The sequence below is a fragment of the Aspergillus homomorphus genome (genome assembly GCF_003184865.1).
Source record: "Aspergillus homomorphus CBS 101889 unplaced genomic scaffold BO97scaffold_1, whole genome shotgun sequence".
Taxonomy (NCBI): Eukaryota; Fungi; Ascomycota; class Eurotiomycetes; order Eurotiales; family Aspergillaceae; genus Aspergillus; species Aspergillus homomorphus.
Genome location: NW_020291887.1, coordinates 618170 through 637404, shown reverse-complemented (window position 1 = coordinate 637404; position 19235 = coordinate 618170). Strand labels below are relative to the sequence as shown.

General features: G+C 55.1%; 9 protein-coding genes across 9 annotated transcripts; 6 read left to right on the top strand and 3 right to left on the bottom strand.

The window, feature by feature from the left end:
- Positions 1-830: 830 nt before the first annotated feature.
- On the top strand, positions 831-2750 carry BO97DRAFT_334596 (uncharacterized protein; the record flags this gene model as incomplete). The annotated part of the gene is made up of 1 exon (XM_025691403.1): positions 831-2750. One exon carries the CDS (start codon positions 831-833, stop codon positions 2748-2750), a length of 1920 nt encoding a protein of 639 aa, XP_025556511.1.
- A 942-nt stretch (positions 2751-3692) lies between these two features.
- On the bottom strand, positions 3693-5382 carry BO97DRAFT_5163 (LSB5 family protein). The gene is made up of 4 exons (XM_025700874.1): positions 5230-5382; positions 4916-5067; positions 3849-4865; positions 3693-3783 (listed from the first exon to the last, which is right to left on the bottom strand). The coding sequence occupies exons 1-4, from the start codon at positions 5242-5244 to the stop codon at positions 3771-3773; spliced, it is 1197 nt and encodes a 398-aa protein (XP_025556510.1). The 5' UTR covers positions 5245-5382; the 3' UTR covers positions 3693-3770.
- A 683-nt stretch (positions 5383-6065) lies between these two features.
- BO97DRAFT_401989 (3'(2'),5'-bisphosphate nucleotidase) lies at positions 6066-7505 on the top strand. The gene has a single exon (XM_025694384.1). The coding sequence runs from the start codon at positions 6189-6191 to the stop codon at positions 7440-7442; it is 1254 nt and encodes a 417-aa protein (XP_025556509.1). The 5' UTR covers positions 6066-6188; the 3' UTR covers positions 7443-7505.
- BO97DRAFT_474392 (mitochondrial 54S ribosomal protein uL6m) lies at positions 7488-8617 on the bottom strand. The gene is made up of 3 exons (XM_025700321.1): positions 8313-8617; positions 8128-8241; positions 7488-8044 (listed from the first exon to the last, which is right to left on the bottom strand). The coding sequence occupies exons 1-3, from the start codon at positions 8584-8586 to the stop codon at positions 7671-7673; spliced, it is 762 nt and encodes a 253-aa protein (XP_025556508.1). The 5' UTR covers positions 8587-8617; the 3' UTR covers positions 7488-7670.
- A 495-nt stretch (positions 8618-9112) lies between these two features.
- On the top strand, positions 9113-10852 carry BO97DRAFT_419596 (putative nuclear membrane fusion protein Kar5; the record flags this gene model as incomplete). The annotated part of the gene is made up of 5 exons (XM_025696572.1): positions 9113-9194; positions 9244-10061; positions 10108-10329; positions 10480-10744; positions 10836-10852. The coding sequence occupies 5 exons, from the start codon at positions 9113-9115 to the stop codon at positions 10850-10852; spliced, it is 1404 nt and encodes a 467-aa protein (XP_025556507.1).
- Positions 10853-11646: 794 nt separating this feature from the next.
- faeB-2 (putative feruloyl esterase) lies at positions 11647-13513 on the top strand. Its single transcript, XM_025698797.1, has 2 exons — positions 11647-12204; positions 12266-13513. The coding sequence occupies exons 1-2, from the start codon at positions 11865-11867 to the stop codon at positions 13504-13506; spliced, it is 1581 nt and encodes a 526-aa protein (XP_025556506.1). The 5' UTR covers positions 11647-11864; the 3' UTR covers positions 13507-13513.
- A 677-nt stretch (positions 13514-14190) lies between these two features.
- BO97DRAFT_5106 (uncharacterized protein) lies at positions 14191-15983 on the top strand. Its single transcript, XM_025700870.1, has 2 exons — positions 14191-14968; positions 15048-15983. Exons 1-2 carry the CDS (start codon positions 14456-14458, stop codon positions 15861-15863), a joined length of 1329 nt encoding a protein of 442 aa, XP_025556505.1. The 5' UTR covers positions 14191-14455; the 3' UTR covers positions 15864-15983.
- A 509-nt stretch (positions 15984-16492) lies between these two features.
- BO97DRAFT_401987 (uncharacterized protein) lies at positions 16493-17337 on the top strand. Its single transcript, XM_025694383.1, has 2 exons — positions 16493-16679; positions 16771-17337. The coding sequence occupies exons 1-2, from the start codon at positions 16542-16544 to the stop codon at positions 16975-16977; spliced, it is 345 nt and encodes a 114-aa protein (XP_025556504.1). The 5' UTR covers positions 16493-16541; the 3' UTR covers positions 16978-17337.
- On the bottom strand, positions 17323-19215 carry gpi16 (GPI-anchor transamidase subunit GPI16; the record flags this gene model as incomplete). Its single annotated transcript, XM_025700320.1, has 3 exons — positions 17323-18356; positions 18410-18804; positions 18857-19215. 3 exons carry the CDS (start codon positions 19213-19215, stop codon positions 17323-17325), a joined length of 1788 nt encoding a protein of 595 aa, XP_025556503.1.
- Positions 19216-19235: the final 20 nt, after the last annotated feature.

The window sequence follows — 19235 nt, the reverse complement described above, 5'->3', positions numbered from 1 at the left end:
CGCCGTTCATTCGTTCCAGTTCCCCATTTCATTATTCTCATCTCATGCAGTGCCACGGACTGACTCTGGTTTTGGACTGCTTGCTTGCTCTCTTCTTCCTTTCTTTTCGTGATTGACCGATCCTCTCTTTTCCCCCTTTCCCCCTCTTTTTCAGTGCAGTCATCACCCTGAGATCATTCGATCCAATAGTTCTTCCCAACCCCCATCACACCGGGTGGCGTCCAGCGAAGAAAGACGTGGCGACGAACGCCCTACTTCGATTCACGCCCAAGCTCCAGTCTGCGATTTCAACTAAAACTCACCCAGTCCAGTTTTACGTGTTATTCTGCAAGTCCCGCTCGTCCACCAACACACCGCTTCCTCCCCTAGTCTCTCCGATCAGACCACCAGTCATTCAACACGTGCTGTTGCTTCGAGGTCCGCCTCTCGACTTTCTGTACATGGCTTGGATTCGGTAGTTCTTCTGGGAGGAGAAAGGATTTATTGGGTTGCAATTGATCGACCAACAGACACGCATCTGGTCCACACTTTGGCATTTGTACAGATACCCGCTTTCTTTTTACAGCCGCTCTTGTTCCACTACTTCCAAGGCAAAGCATTGCACTGGCTGCAGTCTTAATTCCTGACAGTAAGAGGTGACTGGACCAGGGTCTATCGCACGATCCCTGCCGGCGAGCCTTGTTCTTAACGGTCCTACTCTAGTTCGGGCGACTCGGGAGGCCATCCAGCTATATTACCGTGAGCGGCCCTACGCCCACCATTCCCGGCCCCCGTCGATCGATTCTCTTCGTGAAACCCTTTTTTTTTTCTTATTCTTGTACCGGATTAATATGGCAGTGGGGGTTGGGACGAATATCTCTACAACATCTACCGCGACGAGTGTGGTCCGCAAAGCTGCTTGGTCTTCGGAAATGGAGGTTAATCCTGCAAGTGAGGAATTGGTGGCTGCGCATACGAGTACGGTCGGATCATGCATAGATAAAGAAATGAAAGATGTCGCTGGCCCTTCAACCAACCGTCGAAAACGGTTACTCCTTTCCACTGATAGCGCATTCGTCGATAATGTACTCCCCTCGTTGGTGCGGAATCCCGACATCGAACTCCGGTTGATCACCGACGAACCCTCGGCTCTGCTCTCGAGCGCCAGCAAAGTCCCTCATTACATGGATACGGTGGACAGTCAGACATTCGAGAAGAAAACGGGCGCTCGGAAATGGCTGAAGGCCAAGGCGGCGGAGCTATGCGACTGGGCGGACATGCTCCTGGTTGCGCCTATAGATGCGGGCGCGCTGGGATCCATGCTGTCAGGCTTGACCAATACCCTCACCTTGGCGCTGCTTCGGGGGTGGATGTCGTCGAAACCGGTCGTGCTGATTCCTGGCATGACGGTGTCGGAATGGCATCATCCGCTCAGCAAACGACAGCTCTGGGAAGTACGGCAATACTGGTCGTGGATTAAGATCGTCACGCCCGTGCTGTGGAAGCCCGGCGATACGGAAGAGCTTATACAATTACCGTGGGACGGGTTGAAGGTCCTCCACGACACAATCGAGCAGACTCTGATGCTATCTTTCTCAGAAACAAAAGCTGTCCCCAGTCAACCCTCGGATAGCTCGAGTGGACCTTCAGATTCGATGCAGACAGGGGACGTGCCTTCAGCACTGTCGCGACACCTGTTATTTCGCATGAAAAAAACCGAACATGGACCGCGTTCACTACCTATGGAGCTTTGGTTGAACGTCTTCGAGGAGCAGCTGCACGACTGGGAGATTGCCAAAGCCGTGGGCATCCCCACAAATCTGCCCGTTCCCAAAGAATGGCAAAATCATCTTCTGAAGATGTCCACACCAGCTTCTCTGGAATACACCATCCTGCGGGGATCGTTCGCAGCGATCAAAAAGCGCATCGACAGCCTTCCCCGCTGGAAGCCCCTCTCCGATCTCTCTCTCCACCTGATCTTTAAATTCTCCCGCACCGACATCCTTTCCTACCTGATTGAAAAACAACACGACCTCCTCTGGACAACTTCCCTCCTCAACGTCCTTCCCTACCGCGCCTCCGCGATCTACGGCAACCCCAACCTTCTGACTTGGTGGCGCGACGCCCCCGACCTCCCGAACAAAGACTATACTACAGACGCAATGGATGGCGCCTCACGGGCCGGCTTCGTCAACGTGCTAGAGTGGTGGCGCACCTCCGGTCTGGAACTGCGGTACACCGAGCGCGCCCTTGAGGCCGCCAGCGCCGAGGGCCAAGTCGCCGTCCTAGACTGGTGGAAGCGCGCCTCTACCACCTCCACCACTTCCACGCCGGCCTCAGCAACCCGCCGTCGCATTCCGTTGAAAGTCGGCAAGTCCGTCCTCCTGGCTGCTCAATCGGGCCGCACCGCCTCCCTGGCCTGGTGGGACGCCTCAGGCATCCCCTACACGCACGGCGAGTCCGTCGCACGCATCGCCAGCACCCACGGCCACGTGCATGTCCTGGAATTTTGGCATAGGCTCAAGGGCGCCAAGATGATCTTCGACAGCCAGGTCCTGGTCGGTCCCACCAAGAACGGCCACGACAACGTGCTGGAATGGTGGCGCCGCAGCGGTCTGCGCGTTGAGTTCAAGACCTGCGATATCGAGGAGGCGCTCGAGGACGCGGACCCCGTTTCCGGCGCCGAGCAGCGCGTGCGCACCTGGTGGGCGCGCAACGGGTTGAACTTAGGAGTGGGTACGAGTGAGTGGATGAAGACGAAGGTGCTGTAAACTCTTCTCTCTCTGTGCGTACGGGTCAACCACCTTGACCTCCGTCCTCACGCCCTCTTTCCCGTCATCGATACTCCTGCTTTCAGCGGCATATATCCATTACGAGTATCCATACTCCCGCCATCGTCTCAATTGAGACACATTTGTTGGAAGACATCCACGGACCCTAAGAAAAGCCAAGGCTACATTCTACATTTATAATATTCCCCCCCCCCACCCCCCTATCCTCCTCCATTCCCACAAATCACACCTCCACTTTCTTATTGATGGCTATGCCGCCTGTACCTAGCGTTCGAGTCCGCTTTATTGTTTCTTTATATAGACTGCCTTTTATCATTCATGATGATGACACCAAATTGTGGGGAAAATAACTCTGTTCTATCGTGATTTCCATTTCTTGTTACATCGCATGCATGCATCTTCTGGATAACGGGGGCGTCTCTCATCACGGGGTTTGTCGGTGTCATTTGGCAGTATCGGGCGGATTGGAGTCAACTTTTGTGCTTGTTACTTCGAGTCGTGTATATTGACTGACTGACTAGTTTGCATATTTGCGCAGTGAGTACGTAGTAAATACATTGCTCTTATCGCATATTTATTTTTCTGTTTCGTACGCATTAGTATCGGATACTGGTTGTTCTCTGACTGGATATTTTTTATCTGGTGTATTTGTGGATGCGCGCAGCGCGCAAGTTTCTCGTGATGCTAGATGGACTCAGTTGTCCAGTCCAGAGCCAAATGATGGAAGAATCGGGCAAAGAAAATGATATTCCTATCAGAGGGGTGAGAGGGAGCCTGGTATGTCTTGCTCTTTCCCCTTCCACGAGGAAAGAAAACGCAAGAATCCGGGTCACGGCATATTGAACAAGAGAGAGTATAAGAATAAGATCATGAAGCAAGTGAAACAATGCGTAAAGGGGAGGAGCTATGTAAATCAAGGTCTTCAAGCGCCAGAAGGAGAAAAGAAAGCAACGCCGTCCTTCTTTGATGAAACACACTTGCACAAACAGACATGGAACTTCAGACTTCCTTCCTGCGAGAGGGATTAGTCATGTTTCGCAGAGTGATCGGACTGCATGTTTTTTGTGGTATACGCACCAGGTAGGTTCGCTTCTTTCAAAAGCAGGGGTCCGGATCTCGTTTCGGTCCCCGAACGGATTGTTCTCGTCATCGTCATCCTCGTCCGTGTCGGAGTCGCTGTCGCTGTAGGTCTTTCTCCTCGATGACGAGGAGGGGACGGACATGCTGAGCGGGCGCGGCGGGCGCGGCGGCTTGGGCGGGTTGACGGTCAAACCCGCGAAGGATTCGGGGAGGTCGTCGCGATCCGGGGTCCAGCCACTCTCCAGCACGTCCTGGTCACTGTCACTGTCGTAGTCGACGCTCTTATCCAGGACCTCGAAGGCCATCAGCGCGGTGACCAGCTCCTCGTTCGCATGAATTAAACTGCCGAGGTACTCCTCGCTCTCCACGTGCTGGATGTATCGCAGGATCTGACGTCGCAGGGTCTTGCAGGTCTCAAACCGGTTGAGCACCTCTGCATCTTCGCTGACCCGGTGCGTCTCGCGGTTGACCAGTTTGAGCGCGTTGAGGAGGTTCGTGCTGGCGACCGAGGCCGATGCCAAGGTCTGGAGAACGTCCGGCTTCTCCTTGTCCAGGCTGAATGTGCGGCTGAGCGTCTTCTTCTCCTTCTTCTCCTTCCGCGACGAGCGGCTTGATGTGTGTTTGTGTTTCGGCCCACTGAGGACCGTCGCGGGCCCGTTGCCGGCCGAGACGGAGACGGTATGTCCTAGCACGGGCTCGTCGGATGTGGCTGAGTCCCGCAGCACCTTGGCCTTGGCCTGGGTGGCCGGTTGCTTGCGCTTGGGTAGCTGACGGTAGAGCGCTGTCACCCGTTCCATGCCGGGAGTGTCCTTGTACGACGCCGCCCATTGTCCGAATAATTGCTTGCACTTCTGTTTGACCAAGAGATCCGAGACTGGGTCAGTAGCGGCAATGCGCAGGCGCTCCAACAATGGCTCGTCCGCGAATTCGCGCAGGAACCGATCGCCGGTGTTCTGTATCAGGAAGTCCAGGATCGTAAGGGCTCGGAGTTGGCGGTGGAGATTGCCATACTTGCTGCGAGGGGGCGTTAGTGGCTTGGGGGGTGAAAGGCTGGTTCGACTGACAGCTTCTTGCGCAAGGCGCGACTGGCTTCCCGAGGTCCGCTGGCTTGTATGCGGACGGCTTCAATCAAATCAACAATGCCGCTCGAGTCTTCGACATCGTATTGTTCGCTAGTGAGGACTTCGATTTGCACCGTCACGGCGGTGTATGGCTTCTATGAGAAAAGTAGGGTGATCAGCACGTGAGGTGGACTGACAGTCCGACTTTCAGTAAAAAAGTAGCAGAGCCAAGAGAAGCTCGTCTCGCGCAATGGATACGGTTCGAACTTCGTGAGGGAGTCGGGGTGGGAATAGGATCGTATTTCAGGCAAACTTACCGACGAGTGAAACATGATGTCAAGGAAGGTGTTCCGATGTTGATGCGGCCGTTAATATATCGCGAGATTCGTGAGGATTTTGCGGACAGATTGGATAGGAATATCGGTAGCGAGGACTTTCACATGCTCAGATGCACAGTGCCTGCTCCTGCGTAGCGTCGCAAAATGTGGTCTGGATGGGACAAAGAGAAGCTGAGGCTTGGTCCCTTCGCCTGCTGTGCGCCCGCAACGTTCTTATCAAGTCCTCGAGCGATTGCAATTTGGCAAAACGACTGAGTGTTATTCCCAGCGCTAAGGTGTATTAAGGGGAAGCGCGAGAAAACAGCAGAGCGGTGACGTGTGGACAGATGAACAGACCGCAGTCTGTCTGGGGGGAGTAAACTGTGGGTTTGCCGTTGGCGGTGATCAGCCCAACCCGCAGACAGGCTAAGGTCACAGGTATTACTACTGATTTGAATTTCGGAAGAAGATCCACGGTGCACGGAAGGAAGACGAAGGAAGGAACAAATGGGCGCCTCCAACGTCATGCAAAGGCAGAGAGAGCGGTGTTGATACTTTGATAGCAAATAGCAAGTAAGTTGCTAGCGATCTCGTGACTGACTGAGTGCCCCTCGCCAGTTGCCTTATCGGGTCTAGTGCGGGGAAAGATAAACCAGGCTCAGTGCCTGATTCTTGCCTGGGGCTCCTCTTTCCGGTGCCGCGCGGGCCTCTTACCCGTAATTACGTACTCATGGCCCCATTTGACGGTAGCGCCGCAGTGGGTCAATACCTCCTTGTAATCCTCTATACCATACGCAATTGACGGCATTGACACCCACCTGCATATTCAAAGGAGGGGAAACAATCCCATTAATTCATCGACGATCAGATAGACAAGGAGAGTCAATGGGAATCACCACTGCGCAACACACCGGCCATTGCTACTCCAATTCAAAGCCCTCCAATCTTGCTTGGTGTGAATGGGTCTCCGGTCGCCGAATTCGGCGGATCCCAAGTCCATCCGCAAACCGCGACTCTCCATCTTCTCCCGTCTCGTCGTCTGCTCCACTTTACTACTGGGGGTCAGCATCATCTTAAAAGCCCGCCACCAGCTACTCCCTGCTCTCCTCCCGCACCTCTATTCCTCCTCCGTCTCCTATACCCAACCCGCAACCATGGCCTACCAACAAGAACGTTATATCGCCGAGCTCGCCGTTCAGCGCGCAACGCTCCTCACCCAGAAGGTCTTCAACGAGAAGGCCAAGGGCACCGTGTCCAAGGATGACAAGTCGCCCGTTACCATTGGCGATTTCGGAGCCCAGGCCCTGATCATTCAGGCCATCCGCAAGAACTTCCCAAACGATGAGATCGTCGCCGAGGAGGAGGCCAGCACTCTCCGCGAGGACAAGGCGCTGAGTGCCGAGATCTGGAGACTCGTCAAGGACATCAGACTGGAGGACAGCGAGAGTGACAATCTCCTGGGCGGCGCTCTGCCAAGCGAGGAAGCGATGCTGGACATCATCGACGAAGGCAAGAGCGCTGGCGGCGCCAAGGGTCGCGTCTGGGCCCTGGACCCCATCGACGGCACCAAGGGCTTCCTGCGCGGCGGCCAGTACGCCGTCTGCCTCGGCCTGATCGAGGACGGTGATGTCAAGGTCGGCGCCATCGGCTGCCCCAACCTGCCTGTGAATGACGCCGAGACCCTGTCCGCCGGGATTGGTGCGGAGCAGACCAGTGGCGCCGGCAACGGCGTCCTCTTCTCTGCTATCCAGGGTGTCGGCGCCATCAGCAGACCCCTGACCAACGCCGGGCTCGCCGAGAGCAAGTCGATTGCCATGCGTCCCGTCCCCGATATCGCCCAGGCCGTCTTCTGCGAGGGTGTCGAGGCCGCCCACTCCGCTCAGGGCGACAATGCCGCCGTCGCCCAGCGTCTGGGCATCACCGCCCCCAGTGTGCGTCTGGACTCCCAGGCCAAGTACTGTTCCATCGCCAGAGGAGCCGGTGACATCTACCTGCGCCTGCCAGTGAAGAAGGACTACCAGGAGAAGATCTGGGACCACGCCGCCGGAGACCTGATCGTCCGCGAGGCGGGCGGCCAGGTGACCGATATCTACGGCCAGAGATTGGACTTCAGCAAGGGCCGGACCTTGGCTGCTAACAAGGGTGTCGTCGCCGCCCCCAAGGCCATTCACGACCAAGTAATCGACGCTGTGAAGGTTGTCCTCAAGCTGTAAAACGTTACGAATCTTCTGTCATGCATATATGGTAAAATTTTTTTTCTTGCTCCATAAACTGTCAAGCTATATCCACGCTAGATGCGTCTAAAAGTACACAAATCAAATACCAGTCGCGAACCCAGAGACCCATGCTCCGATATACATATACATGAAAAGAGAAAAGAAGAAACGAAGAGAAGCGAAGGGATTCGCCCTTTCACTCCAAAGGTATAACTGAACACACAATCACCGAATCTTCTTGGCCTTCATTCTGACGGTCTCTCCGTTGACGAAGATACCCTTGCCCTTGTAAGGCTCGGGCTTGCGCCATTCGCGGATCTCGGCCGCGAACTGCGTCACGACTTCCTTGTCGATACTCTCGAGCAGGATACGAGTCGGCTGGGGCGTGCTGGCCTTGACGCCCATCGGGATGGGCAATTCAATCGGGTGAGAGTATCCGACCTTCAGGGAGACGAACTGCTGGCCGGGGAATTCGGGCTGGACGGTAGTCGCCGTCGACTCGATCGTGGCTCTGTAACCGACACCGACCATACTCAAGATACAGATGTGGCCTTCCGACACTCCCAGAATGTAGTTTTGTAGGTGTGCGCGCGTGGTTCCTGATTGTGTGGTAAACCTGGTCAGTCACTGTCTCTCCGGAAAACCGCAGTAAGCAATTCCTCTGGGGCAAGGTTGTACACACCCCACATAGCACGCTGGTGCTTGATCTCTGCGTCCTGGACGGAGAGAGTGGCTTTCTGGAGGGCGGTATCATGCTCGACGTTGACGAAAGAAGGGACGGTCAGAGTCAGTTCACCTAGCATTCACTTCGTCAGAATAAACCATCACAAATTCCGCACCGCATCACGCGAAGCAAATCAGACTTACCCAGAGGTCCCTTCACCTGAATCGCAACCTTGGGAATGTCTTTCACAGCTCCTCTCGCGGAGACCACAGGGAGGTCAATGAAGTTGAGGGAAACCTCCGGGGGCACCGTGATCGCGGCACCGCCCTTTCGTGATTGTGTCGGGGAAGTGGTTGAGAAAGGCTGTGTCCGGAGAGGAAGAGCGAACGCTGAGCCGGGGCGAGCAGACGCAGCACCCTGTCTCAGGGAGCTTCGCGCAAACTGGCGAAGGCAGCTCTGGGGGAGAAGATTCGACATGGCGACGTGATTTGCGACTGGGGTTTTGATATGATCGTTTGAGATCTTTTGATGCGGACGGATTTTGTCCGGAGATCCTGTCTTCCCGATGCGGTTAGTGAGAGTCACGTGAGGAATCATATAGATCGGGGAACGATGAGGTCTTCAGGCTTGCTATAGCTTCTGCTTCAGTTGAAGATATGTGTCAAAGTGATGTTTGAAGACTTAGCTACACCCACTCCGTTTCTTTCTTGCTACGCTAGAGATAAACTCTTGGGTTGGCCGAGACATTGAGGTCATCCTCACTTTCCCGCCTCACACCTGTTGTATCTCTTCGTTCCACTCGCTTGCCTTACGACTGCCAATTTACCAATCTCCGTTATACTATCCCAGCCTCATGCTTCGAACATGATCAGTTTACTATCGAAGCACTATACTCAATTGCTATAGTCCGAAAACCTTCATGCGTCGCGTTAGCTCAATCTGCGGACCGCGGACATCGATACAAACCATGACCCTACCAGCTACATCGTCCTCTTGCGCTACTATGTCTCGCTACATCACTATATTGCTGCTCATACTTTCATCTTGTCTTAGTACTAGTGGGGCAGTAGTGGACCAGGAAGATGGTACGTTTCATGGTGGCTACCTTCTTTATACCCACTAACGTGCAAGCAGCTCTCACGGTGAATGAGCATCATGCGATGGACGAGTTCGACCTTGCTTCCCTCCTGACCGCACACACTCCCAAACAAGATACTATACTTCAAGAAGCTCTTATACTCCTCGATTCAATGAAGCTCTCTCCGTCCTGCAATCGGATCGCAGTCTCTGAACTCGTCTCATCCTGCCAGTCAATCGGAGGCAGAGCCGAGAAACCAGACAAAGATATATACCTAACCCTGGAGCACGTCCGCTCGCTCTACGCCGCACGTCTGGCGATCTGCGAGCTCAAGGAAGCCAAGGCGACAATACCTGACGCATGCCTCCCGTTGATGATTGCGCCGCCGCATAGAAGGGGGATTCTCGGATTCTCCCTCGGCGAGAAACTGCGCTTCAGCAGCCCAGAGCTTATACAGAAGTCGCGCTTGGAGTCTTGTCTCCGGTCGCTGGAGACCCGGCCCCAGTGGTGGACCTCCTATAGTAACAGTCGGCAGAATGCGGTGGTCATCTGCCAGGCGGCCAGGAGTGAGATTGAGAAGGAGGAGCTCGTGAAGCTTCATCGGGCGATAGTGGATAGCACACGCAAGCTTAACCGTGGGCTTCAGGAAGCGCTGAAGACGGCTACAGCTGACGCTGCCCGCCAGAAGGCTTTCATGCAGGCGGTCGAAGGTATGAGGAGCAGGCTGACGCAGGAGATGGGGGAGACTGAGTCGCGCTTTAGTCAGACGATTGAAAAGGCGCTGCATAGCATGGGAACGTATATCAATTCGGTCAAAGAGTCTTTTGGGCCTGCGGTTGAGATAATGCATCAACGGGCAACGAATCTTGAAGATGTGAGTATATTTCCGCCTTTTAAAGCAAGGCTGACAGTTCGTCCAGAGAATCCAGACTGCTACTGCTGGAGCTGATGAGCTTATTTCTGTCTTACGGGCCATGCACGAGGAGATTTCTGCGAGGAACACGGAATCGGCAATTGCGCAGCAGCGAGACGTGGAGGCTAGTAGAGAACTAGCACTGTCTCTCCAGACAAGTCTAAGGGCACTTGGGCAGGATGACTTGCAAAGACTCGTGCAGACTGTGCAAGGCTTCGATGCTTCCCTGGTGAGTACGTTACTGCGTTAGCCCGTCAGCAAGGTAACTGTAGTAGGAGTTATTGTCGAGCAGATTGGTGCATCTACTGCAGATAGAGCAGAGCATGCATGAGGTTCGCCGCCACCTTCTAAGAAGCTAGGCTATGACTGACCCTTGAAGCGCCTACCGGGCCTCGAAACGGCACTCCAAGAATCTCAAGAGAGGGCTGAACAGTTGCACCAGGTTCAACTTCAGCAGTATGAAGCTCTGAAAGAAACCTCTCGGTTACACGAGCAAAGCCAGATCCGCATGAATGGAACGTTGGCAAACCTCGACCGCGCAGCTGTGGCAGCAGCGAACTTGCTCATGACTATTGATCGGACCGGATCCAGATACAGACTGGACCTTGCATTGAAAATGCTTCTTGACCTCGTCTGGCCTATTTGTAGCTTCGTGGTCTGGAATACATTAGCGGAACATACACGGGTGGTAGCCAATATATGTATAGTCCCCCGTCTAACGTTTCACACTTATAGTTTCGGCCATGGGCTAACCATCTTGGCTGCAGTCAATCATCTCTTCAGGCGGGGGCACTGATACTGTTTTATCTGAGAGCACCATCAAGTGCTCTTCTTTTTTTTCTTTTCTTCTTCTTTTACTACACTCTGGCTGCACAGCACAGTAGCGTGTGGTGCAATGACACAGCAGATATGCTCGGTGGCCGCTTCCTGAGAGAAGAGTGTGACTACGTGGAGTTCAAAATACTCATGGCTTCTTTTGCTTTCAGTCTGCTTTCCATCTGCTTCCCGAGCCCTCGTTGAACTTTCTTCATTCGGGGTTTTGATCCACCAGGTCATTCATTTAGGCATCTCTGAGTCTATTATCGATCTTACCCCGCCACATGCGTATCTGTTAGATTGAGCTATCTCCTTCAAAATGGTGCAAGGTATATAGGGTAGATGCCGAGACGGCATTGAATTCGGTAGACGACGTGAATCCGAAGCGATGACTGGCCAGCATTTTACGGGCATTTATGTCTCCGTGCCTCGGCTTTGCCAGCGCTGTATTGTAAGGCAGAGGAGTGTTTCTGACGTGTAAGCGAAGGAAGATAAGTGCATCCTTCCGCACCCTTTAGGCTAAGGGTGGAAGGAATCGAACCTTTCTCCGCAAAATGCGGAGAAATTGACGATCCCCGGAAAAGGGAAGGTGGAGTATGGGGGAGGCATTCGTCCAACCACAGGCAGTGTATCTTACCTGCTGTCTCAAGCCAAACTTCGGCTCCGCTCTCGCTGGGCATCTGCCGGCATTCTTCATAATTTCTCCATCGGACTGTTCTCTCCCGGTACAATCTCGGGGGAACTGTCCAAAGCTTGGCTTATGACTCTGCTTCAAATGCCCCTGCCAAACTCCACAGTTGTTGATAGCCATCACTGGTGGAGCCGGTGATACAAGCAACTGGAAATGTGTCCGAGCGAGAAGGCTATAAATGGGCCTCTGGTGCCCTCAAATATTCCATGATCTTATCCTCCCTCGCATTGCAGCCGTGCTGAGAAACAGCCCCCATCATGAGAACTCTCCATTTTCTCCTGCCCTCTTTGGCATTGGGCTCAGCCATCTTGACTCGACAAGATTCCTTTCAATCTAAATGTGCCAAGTTCGCAGACAAGATCAATCTGCCCAATGTGCGGGTGAACATTGTTGAATACGTTGCGGGAGGAACCAACCTGTCCTTGCCAGACAACCCCGCTACCTGCGGCGCAACCTATCAGTCCGTGACAGTGGACTTTTGTCGAGTGGCCATGGCGGTTGCGACGTCAAACAGCAGCGAAATCACGCTGGAGGCATGGCTGCCCCGGAACTACACTGGACGGTTTCTGAGTACGGGCAATGGAGGGCTCAACGGCTGTACGTCACGCTTCATCCCCTTTCGTCCTCAAGTTCGCTTTCCAACCTAACATTCAACTAGGTGTCGCCTACGATGATATGGCGTACACATCTGGATTCGGCTTTGCGACAGTCGGAGCCAACAATGGCCACAATGGCACGTCTGGCGAGCCCTTCTATCAACATCCCGAGGTCGTCGAAGACTTCGCCTATCGATCCGTTCACACCGGGGTCGTCGTCGGCAAGCAGCTGACCAAGCTCTTTTACGAACAAGGATTCAACAAATCCTACTACTTGGGATGCTCCACCGGCGGTCGTGAGGGCTTCAAGTCTGTGCAGCAGTTCCCCAACGACTTCGACGGGGTCGTGGCTGGAGCACCAGCCATGAACTTCGTGGGCCTGAGCTCATGGAGTGGCCACTTCTACCCCATCGTGGGAACCAACACCTCGGACAGCTATCTTTCGTCTGATCTATGGATGGTCGTGCATGATGAGATCTTACGTCAATGCGACGGTATCGACGGCGCGCACGATGGGATCATCGAAGATCCTGATCTCTGCCACCCGATCATCGACACGATCATCTGCAAGCCCGGTTCCTCCTCGACCGAATGTCTCACTGGCGCCCAGGCAAACACGGTACGCCAAGTCCTGTCTCCACTCTACGGAGTGAACGGGACCCTTGTTTACCCTCGTATGCAACCTGGATCGGAGTTGAGCGCCTCAGCCGTCTACTACGGCGGTTCGCCCTTCGCCTACAGCACCGACTGGTTCCGCTACGTGGTCTACAACAACCCAGACTGGGACCCAGCCACCTTCAACAGCCATGACGTCGCCGTGGCGCTCGCGCAGAACCCGTACAACATCCAGACCTGGGATGCGGATCTGACCCCGTTCCGCCAGGCTGGCGGCAAGGTGCTGAGCTACCACGGGCTCATGGACCAGATCATCAGCTCGGAGAACTCCAAGCTGTACTACTCGCGGGTGGCCGAGACGATGAACCTGCCGCCGGCGGAGTTGGACGACTTCTACCGCTTCTTCCAGATCAGTGGTATGGGCCACTGTGGGGGCGGTGACGGTGCATACGGCATTGGCAACACGGCAGATTCGTTCAACGGCGTCGCGCCGGAGAACAACGTGCTCATGGCCATGGTGCAGTGGGTGGAGAAGGGGATTGCGCCGGAGTTCGTGCGAGGAGCCAAGTTCGCTGATGGAGTTGGCAGCGAAGTGGAATATACCCGCAAGCATTGTCGCTGGCCCCGACGCAATGTCTACAAGGGTCCGGCCAATTACACGGACGAGAACGCATGGCAGTGTATTTAGTCGAGTCCAGCACATACCTAGTTATTGTATTCAAGCATTTATAAAGTTGCACGAGTCATGAAAGCATGGAAGTTCTTGATTAGCGAATGACGGACCGAAGCGTTGTAAAGTAGGACAAGAGATAGATCTGAAACCGCATGAGATCATTTGATCGTGGATTGATCGGATAAGGGTTGGTGGCCGGCAGAACCGGGCGGTGAGAGCCAGCAGTTTCCCCTCTTGAGTCTCGAGCTTCCTTTGCCCGGGCTTCGCTGCTGCTCCATCATTCCCCGAGTCTCTCTGGCGCAATTGAATCTACGTCTTTAGTTGTCGGGGAAGCACAGCTTCTTTCATCATTTGAACACCATTCTAGTCTATGTATGTACTATCTCTGCCTTCTGATCCTCCATTCCTCTATCACCCCCCACCCCCCACTATGAACCCCATTTCCCCCGCAGAGCAGACAACCAGACGCATGCCAGCCCAAACCAGACCGCCCTGGAAGTCGGAGCCGCCGCCGCAATGACTTGCTCGGGCTTGGGCTTGGTCAGGCTGGGCTGGAACCTTCCCAGCAAACCTACTTGGTTGGTTGGCCAGTGGTCCGTCTACTTTCCATCCCAGTCTCAGCTATATCCCCTTCCTACACCGTCTACTGTGGCATGAATACACAATCACGCCAAACAACCCCCTCCCCTGCCTTTGTCCCGCACCAATAAGCTGACCGTTTCTCCCCGCGTCCGCGCGCGGAACTAGCGCTGATAAGTCAAGCTAGCCTCAATCGATCGCGCTCTCTGACTCGACTCGAACCAACGCCAACCGACCAAGAAACCTTCCAAGCAATCCACGGTCCGCGACTCTCTTGACTGCCCTCTTCCAGTCTGCCCGTGCGAACCTTCATTCCTTCAAATATCTCACCCCTTACTATCCTTACCACCTCAACCCGCGACCGAACGAGAACAGAGTGAGCACCATGGACGAGTTCGCGCAAACACGAGGAGGAGACGACCTGTTCGACGACGAGATCATCCCCGTCACCGCCGAGCAACAGCAACAGGAACAACAGTCCCTGCAGACGGAGGATCTACACGATTACCAGCAGTCGTTCGAGGAGAGTATCACGACGACAACGGCAGGTTACGAGAATGATCTATCGCCCCAGGGGCGGACGGAGATCCCCACGCGGCCGCGCGGCGCCGAGCGACGAGGCAGGGGAAGGGGCAGAGGGGGCCGCGGTGGGCGCCGGGGGTCCCAGAATACCGGTCGCAGGGGCGATGCAAACGTGAGGATTAATCATAATAATCATCAGAGATCTGCGGAGGGTCCGGGAGAGGGGGCGGGGGAGGAGGGGGAGAATAAGAGTCCGGTTGAGGAGACTGCGGCTGCCGAGAGGGAGACCGAACAACAGGCTGGGGAGAAGCCGGCGGAGGGTCCGCGGGTCCCTGCTGTACGTGGGGATCGGAGTGCTACGGGTGGAATTAAGAAGGTTTGTCTTGTCTTTGTCCTGGGTCGGGGTGTTTTATTTATGGGTGAGGGCTAATGGGTTGTGTGTTTGCTGTGTCTAGCCGAAACTTACGGAAGAGGAGCTCTCTCGTCGCATTGCGGCTGCGAAGGAGAACGCCGCTAAGGTCGCTGCGGCGCATGCTCGGGCTGAAGCCGATCAGGCGTCGTTCCTTGAGCGCGAGAAGGTGGCAGAGGAGAAGAGGCGACAGGAACGTGCGCAACGGAAGGTCATGGATAATGAGCGCGAGCGCAATCGACAGCGGAAGTTGCAGGCCTTCGCGGGCAGGGAATGGGATGCGCAGAAGACGGAAGAGGATTTCAACCCTCGTGGCGGGCGCGGGGGCTTCCGTCGGGGTATGCACGGCGGGGTGTCTGGGTATACTAGACGTGACTTTGAGGGGCAAGCCGCTGATCAGCCTGCTGGTGAGCCTAGTGAAGAGTCACGGGCAGAAAGTCCTCGAGGCGGTCATCGTGGCCGGGGACGTGGAGGACGGGGTGGACGTGGACGGGGTGGTCATCGTGGCCCACGGGAGGATATTCCCCAGACAGACGGGCCGGCTGAGAATGTGCCAGGTTTGAGCGAATCGAGATGGGCTCCCGCCCCTGTGCTTGACAATGAAGCGGATTTCCCTGCTCTCCCTGGCAGCGAGAAGAACGCGAAGGATGCCTCGAAAGAGGGGCCGAAGGACTGGGTCAAAGACGACCGGAAGGACACCGTGAAGAAAGCCCCCAAGGAATCCAAGGAATCCAAGGATACCCAGGAATCGAAGGAGCCCGCCAACGCCGCAGCAAGTGCAGCGAATCTGGATCTTCTCGCCGTGGATCCTCTATCGCCTATGGAGGGGACGTCCTGGGCCGAGCAAGTCGAGTCCCAGTGATTATCCACCCGTTGCTATTGCTTACTGTTTTTTGGAATTTGAAGATCTCGATGATTGATGCACCTATAATTATTACTCTGTTACTCCCCGGATACCTTTATTTTGACTGCCGCTCCGAGGTTTATTCTTTTCTGATGTCTTTGTTATACGATAGCCGAGGAGCTATGACGTGTTGTATATACTACAGAGTGCCAGGACCAGAGCCTGTAGATGAGAACCGAATTCATAAACACAGCAGATCACTTCACTTTGTCTGTTTTACCAAGCGTCCTTCCTTGGTGCATCATCAGCCTGACTAACCCAAGGTTGGGGGTGGCAACCACGGCATGACGTGTTTAGTTCATGATGAGATCACCGGCACTTCATCCAGCCGGCACAGGGTATATAAACCGTATTCAGTTTGACCGATTCACGCAATCTAAGTATATCTTGTACTTTACTACAATCATATCTGCATAAGTGAGTGACCCTGTTGTTGTCCTAAAGCACAAAACACCTTTTCTGTCTGCAAACCATACACAGACCACGGAACTATATACTTCACCCACACAGTCCCAACGCACCAAACTAACCACTGGCACTTCTAGCAATAAGAACATCAAACAACACACGCACCACTCCATAAACACACCAACTCTCACTCCACGTTAATCAAATACCACACAACAACCAAAAAAAATGGCCTCCAACTCGAACCGCCTCCCCAGCGCCACCAGCGGCGGCGCCTCCGCGGAGCCCACGCCCGCCAACAACGCCGGCGGCGGCAGCGGCTGGGGCGACGCAGGCCACCCCAAGGGCGGCATGGACGGTGTTTCGGTACGTTGACCCATCCCCATCTCAACCCGCAAATCCCAGCAAACCCAACAATAACCACTCGCTAACACATATACCACGGTGGTTGAAACAGAGCGACGTCCTCACAGCCCCCGAATTCCGCTCAATCTCAGACCAGAAGTCGGCCGCGGAGCGGAAGTTCATGGGTCGGTTCAACGAGGGCCATGATGTGCGCGATGGCACCTGCGCTACCGAGGACCACAGCTTTATGGAGCGGAAGCCCGGTGGTAGTGGTGCTTTGCCGGGCTGGGAGACGATGAAGGATAAGTTGGGGTTGTAAGTCCCAACCCCCTTTTTCTTTGGTTTGGTTGCTTTGCAGTGGAGGGGAGGTGGGATGGATTAGCTGGTGAGGACTAGCTGATGGGCTTTAGTCTCTATCCTGAGTGATTAATCCCTTCGGGATTAGATCTGGGGATTTGCGGGGGTGGATGCATTATTTTCTTTTGTTTGTGCTCGGTTAGGTTATGGGGTTATGTGTTATGATCGGTCATGCTTGTATTATAGTTCTTGTTTATGGGATTTGATTTTATGGTTCTATTGATCTGGTTCTGGGTTGGGTTGGTGTTGAGGTTTGATATGTTCGGTTTGAAGGCAAAACAAGATTAAATACAATGAGCCTAAGTAACTACTCCGTCTTGGTGGTCTTGCCCTTGAGCCGGTCGCGTAGCGCAATGATCCTCCCCCCCAGCCGGCTCTTCAGCGTCTGCGCCCGCATCGCCGAGGCCTCTTCCGCCGTCACGAACCGCCGCACCAGCAGGTTGAAGATGCTGCCGAACGCCAGCGCGATCACCGTGCTGGTCAGGATGATCACGTTGTACGGCATGCTGAAGTCCGGGGTGGGCAGCGGCAGGAGCAGGCTGGTGGTGCGGATGTAGATCGGATAGCTGGCGGCGCCACCGTTACTCGAGCCCAGCTTGATCACCGCCGGTGCCACGTTGAAGCCCCGGTTGGCGTCCGGCGGATACTCCGTGTACCGCAGGATGGCCTTCTCGAAGTCGTAGGTGAGCGTCACTGTCGACGCGGCGGGCACGGACAGCGCCAGCTCCAGCTGCGTGCCGCGTTCGCGATCGATCGCCGGGCGGTAGAAGGTTTCTTTGATGAATTGCGAGGCTGGGGCCTGGTGGTGCTGGCCGTCGTGCCCTGTGATGGTCGCTTGCAGGGTGTGCACGTAGGGTCGCAGGAACCAAGGCAAAGTCTCGAAGTAGATGAAGTCAACCGCCTTGGTATCCGAGGGGTTGTCGAAGATGATCCGCATCCCGCCGCGTTCCTGGCCGTGGCCCACGATCGTGCGCTCGGCGCGCAGCACGGGCTCGTCCAGCGGGACCTGTGATGTGGCCTCTTGCTCGGGAATGGTGAGGTCGAAGGGGGTGGATGGCTCTAGGGTGTAGCAGCGCGTGTAGCCGTCTGACTTTTGGACCTCCACTACGCCGGAGGGAACTTGCACGTCGCGCTCGTGGGGCACTCGCAGACAGACGGTCCCGTCGGCAGACCCCTCTGCGAGAGGGCATGATCCGCTGATACTGCGGCCGAAGATCTCCGACAAGCCCCAGCCCTTCTCAGATGTGCGCTCCAGTGGGTAGCAGGTATCATCTGAGTGGTAGGGTTTGGACGTGTCGCATACGAGCTGCTCGTTGGGTACTGGACGCGGGATAGGGTTTTCTGAAGAAGGAGTATTAGCTCGCGCTGCAACATGTCGAGCAAGCTGCACTAACCTCGTGGACGTTTGGACCGGTCAATGTCAAGCACGATGTCCACCGACTGATCAATCTGCACTACACAGTCCCCAGTCTGCGTACAGATAGGACGCACGTCCACAGACATGCTCTGCCACGACGCATCAAACAGCTTGTGTCCGTCCAGAAGACTAGCCACGCCCGCCTTACCCTTACACGGGAGGAGCTTCAAGAATGGCGTCAAGTTCTCGGTACAAACCACCTCGCCGGGCAGCGTTCCGTGCAGAAGATGCAAATTACCCGAGGACGCATGAGTTCCAGCGGGTTCGAAGGACGCAACCGGTCTCGTGGTTCGAGTCGAGTCGATGAAATTCAACGAGGCGCAGAACAGTCCGGACAGTGATTGCGTCAGGGTGATCCATTTCGCAAAAGCCCTGGGTCACATCAACACTAAAATCCGCATGCAGGTTCGAGAGTCACACATACGCTTCGTCATCCACGGCATCAATCCATGCCCATAGTTCCACGCCGGTGCCGCCCTCCTTGGTTCCATTCCAAGGCCGAGGACCCCAGCTCTCAGCATCCCAGCGACCCGTTGTGAACCGCAGGTGAAGCTCCTTGGTATTGGCGTGGCGTAGGATCTGACCTAGCGCACGGGGGAAGTAGCGGAAGTGTCGCTCGTCGAACGACTCCTGCGAGTCATTGCCCTGGAAGTTGAACGAGGCTAACAGCGCGGATTGCGGAAGTGGCTGGAGGACGAGGCTCTCCTGGTAATCCGACGTTGCGGAGGCGAACGAGGAGAGCGCGGCCAGGAAGAGAAGAGAGAAGAGCGAAAGGACAGTCATCACGTCATGCTGGTCGACCC

Excerpts from the sequence above, each read along its gene's own strand:
- BO97DRAFT_5163 (XM_025700874.1), bottom strand. Across the intron at positions 4,866-4,915 it reads CGCGCCTTGCGCAAGAAGCT|CAAGTATGGCAATCTCCACC; the intron begins GTCAGTCGAACC and ends GCCCCCTCGCAG.
- BO97DRAFT_401989 (XM_025694384.1), top strand. The coding sequence starts at position 6,189 with ATGGGTCTCCGGTCGCCGAATTCGGCGGATCCCAAGTCCATCCGCAAA.
- BO97DRAFT_474392 (XM_025700321.1), bottom strand. The coding sequence starts at position 8,586 with ATGTCGAATCTTCTCCCCCAGAGCTGCCTTCGCCAGTTTGCGCGAAGC. Across the intron at positions 8,242-8,312 it reads TCAGGTGAAGGGACCTCTGG|GTGAACTGACTCTGACCGTC; the intron begins GTAAGTCTGATT and ends AGTGAATGCTAG. Across the intron at positions 8,045-8,127 it reads GCACCAGCGTGCTATGTGGG|GAACCACGCGCGCACACCTA; the intron begins GTGTGTACAACC and ends CCACACAATCAG.
- faeB-2 (XM_025698797.1), top strand. The coding sequence starts at position 11,865 with ATGAGAACTCTCCATTTTCTCCTGCCCTCTTTGGCATTGGGCTCAGCC. Across the intron at positions 12,205-12,265 it reads CAATGGAGGGCTCAACGGCT|GTGTCGCCTACGATGATATG; the intron begins GTACGTCACGCT and ends ACATTCAACTAG.
- BO97DRAFT_5106 (XM_025700870.1), top strand. The coding sequence starts at position 14,456 with ATGGACGAGTTCGCGCAAACACGAGGAGGAGACGACCTGTTCGACGAC. Across the intron at positions 14,969-15,047 it reads CTACGGGTGGAATTAAGAAG|CCGAAACTTACGGAAGAGGA; the intron begins GTTTGTCTTGTC and ends TGCTGTGTCTAG.
- BO97DRAFT_401987 (XM_025694383.1), top strand. The coding sequence starts at position 16,542 with ATGGCCTCCAACTCGAACCGCCTCCCCAGCGCCACCAGCGGCGGCGCC. Across the intron at positions 16,680-16,770 it reads GCGGCATGGACGGTGTTTCG|AGCGACGTCCTCACAGCCCC; the intron begins GTACGTTGACCC and ends TGGTTGAAACAG.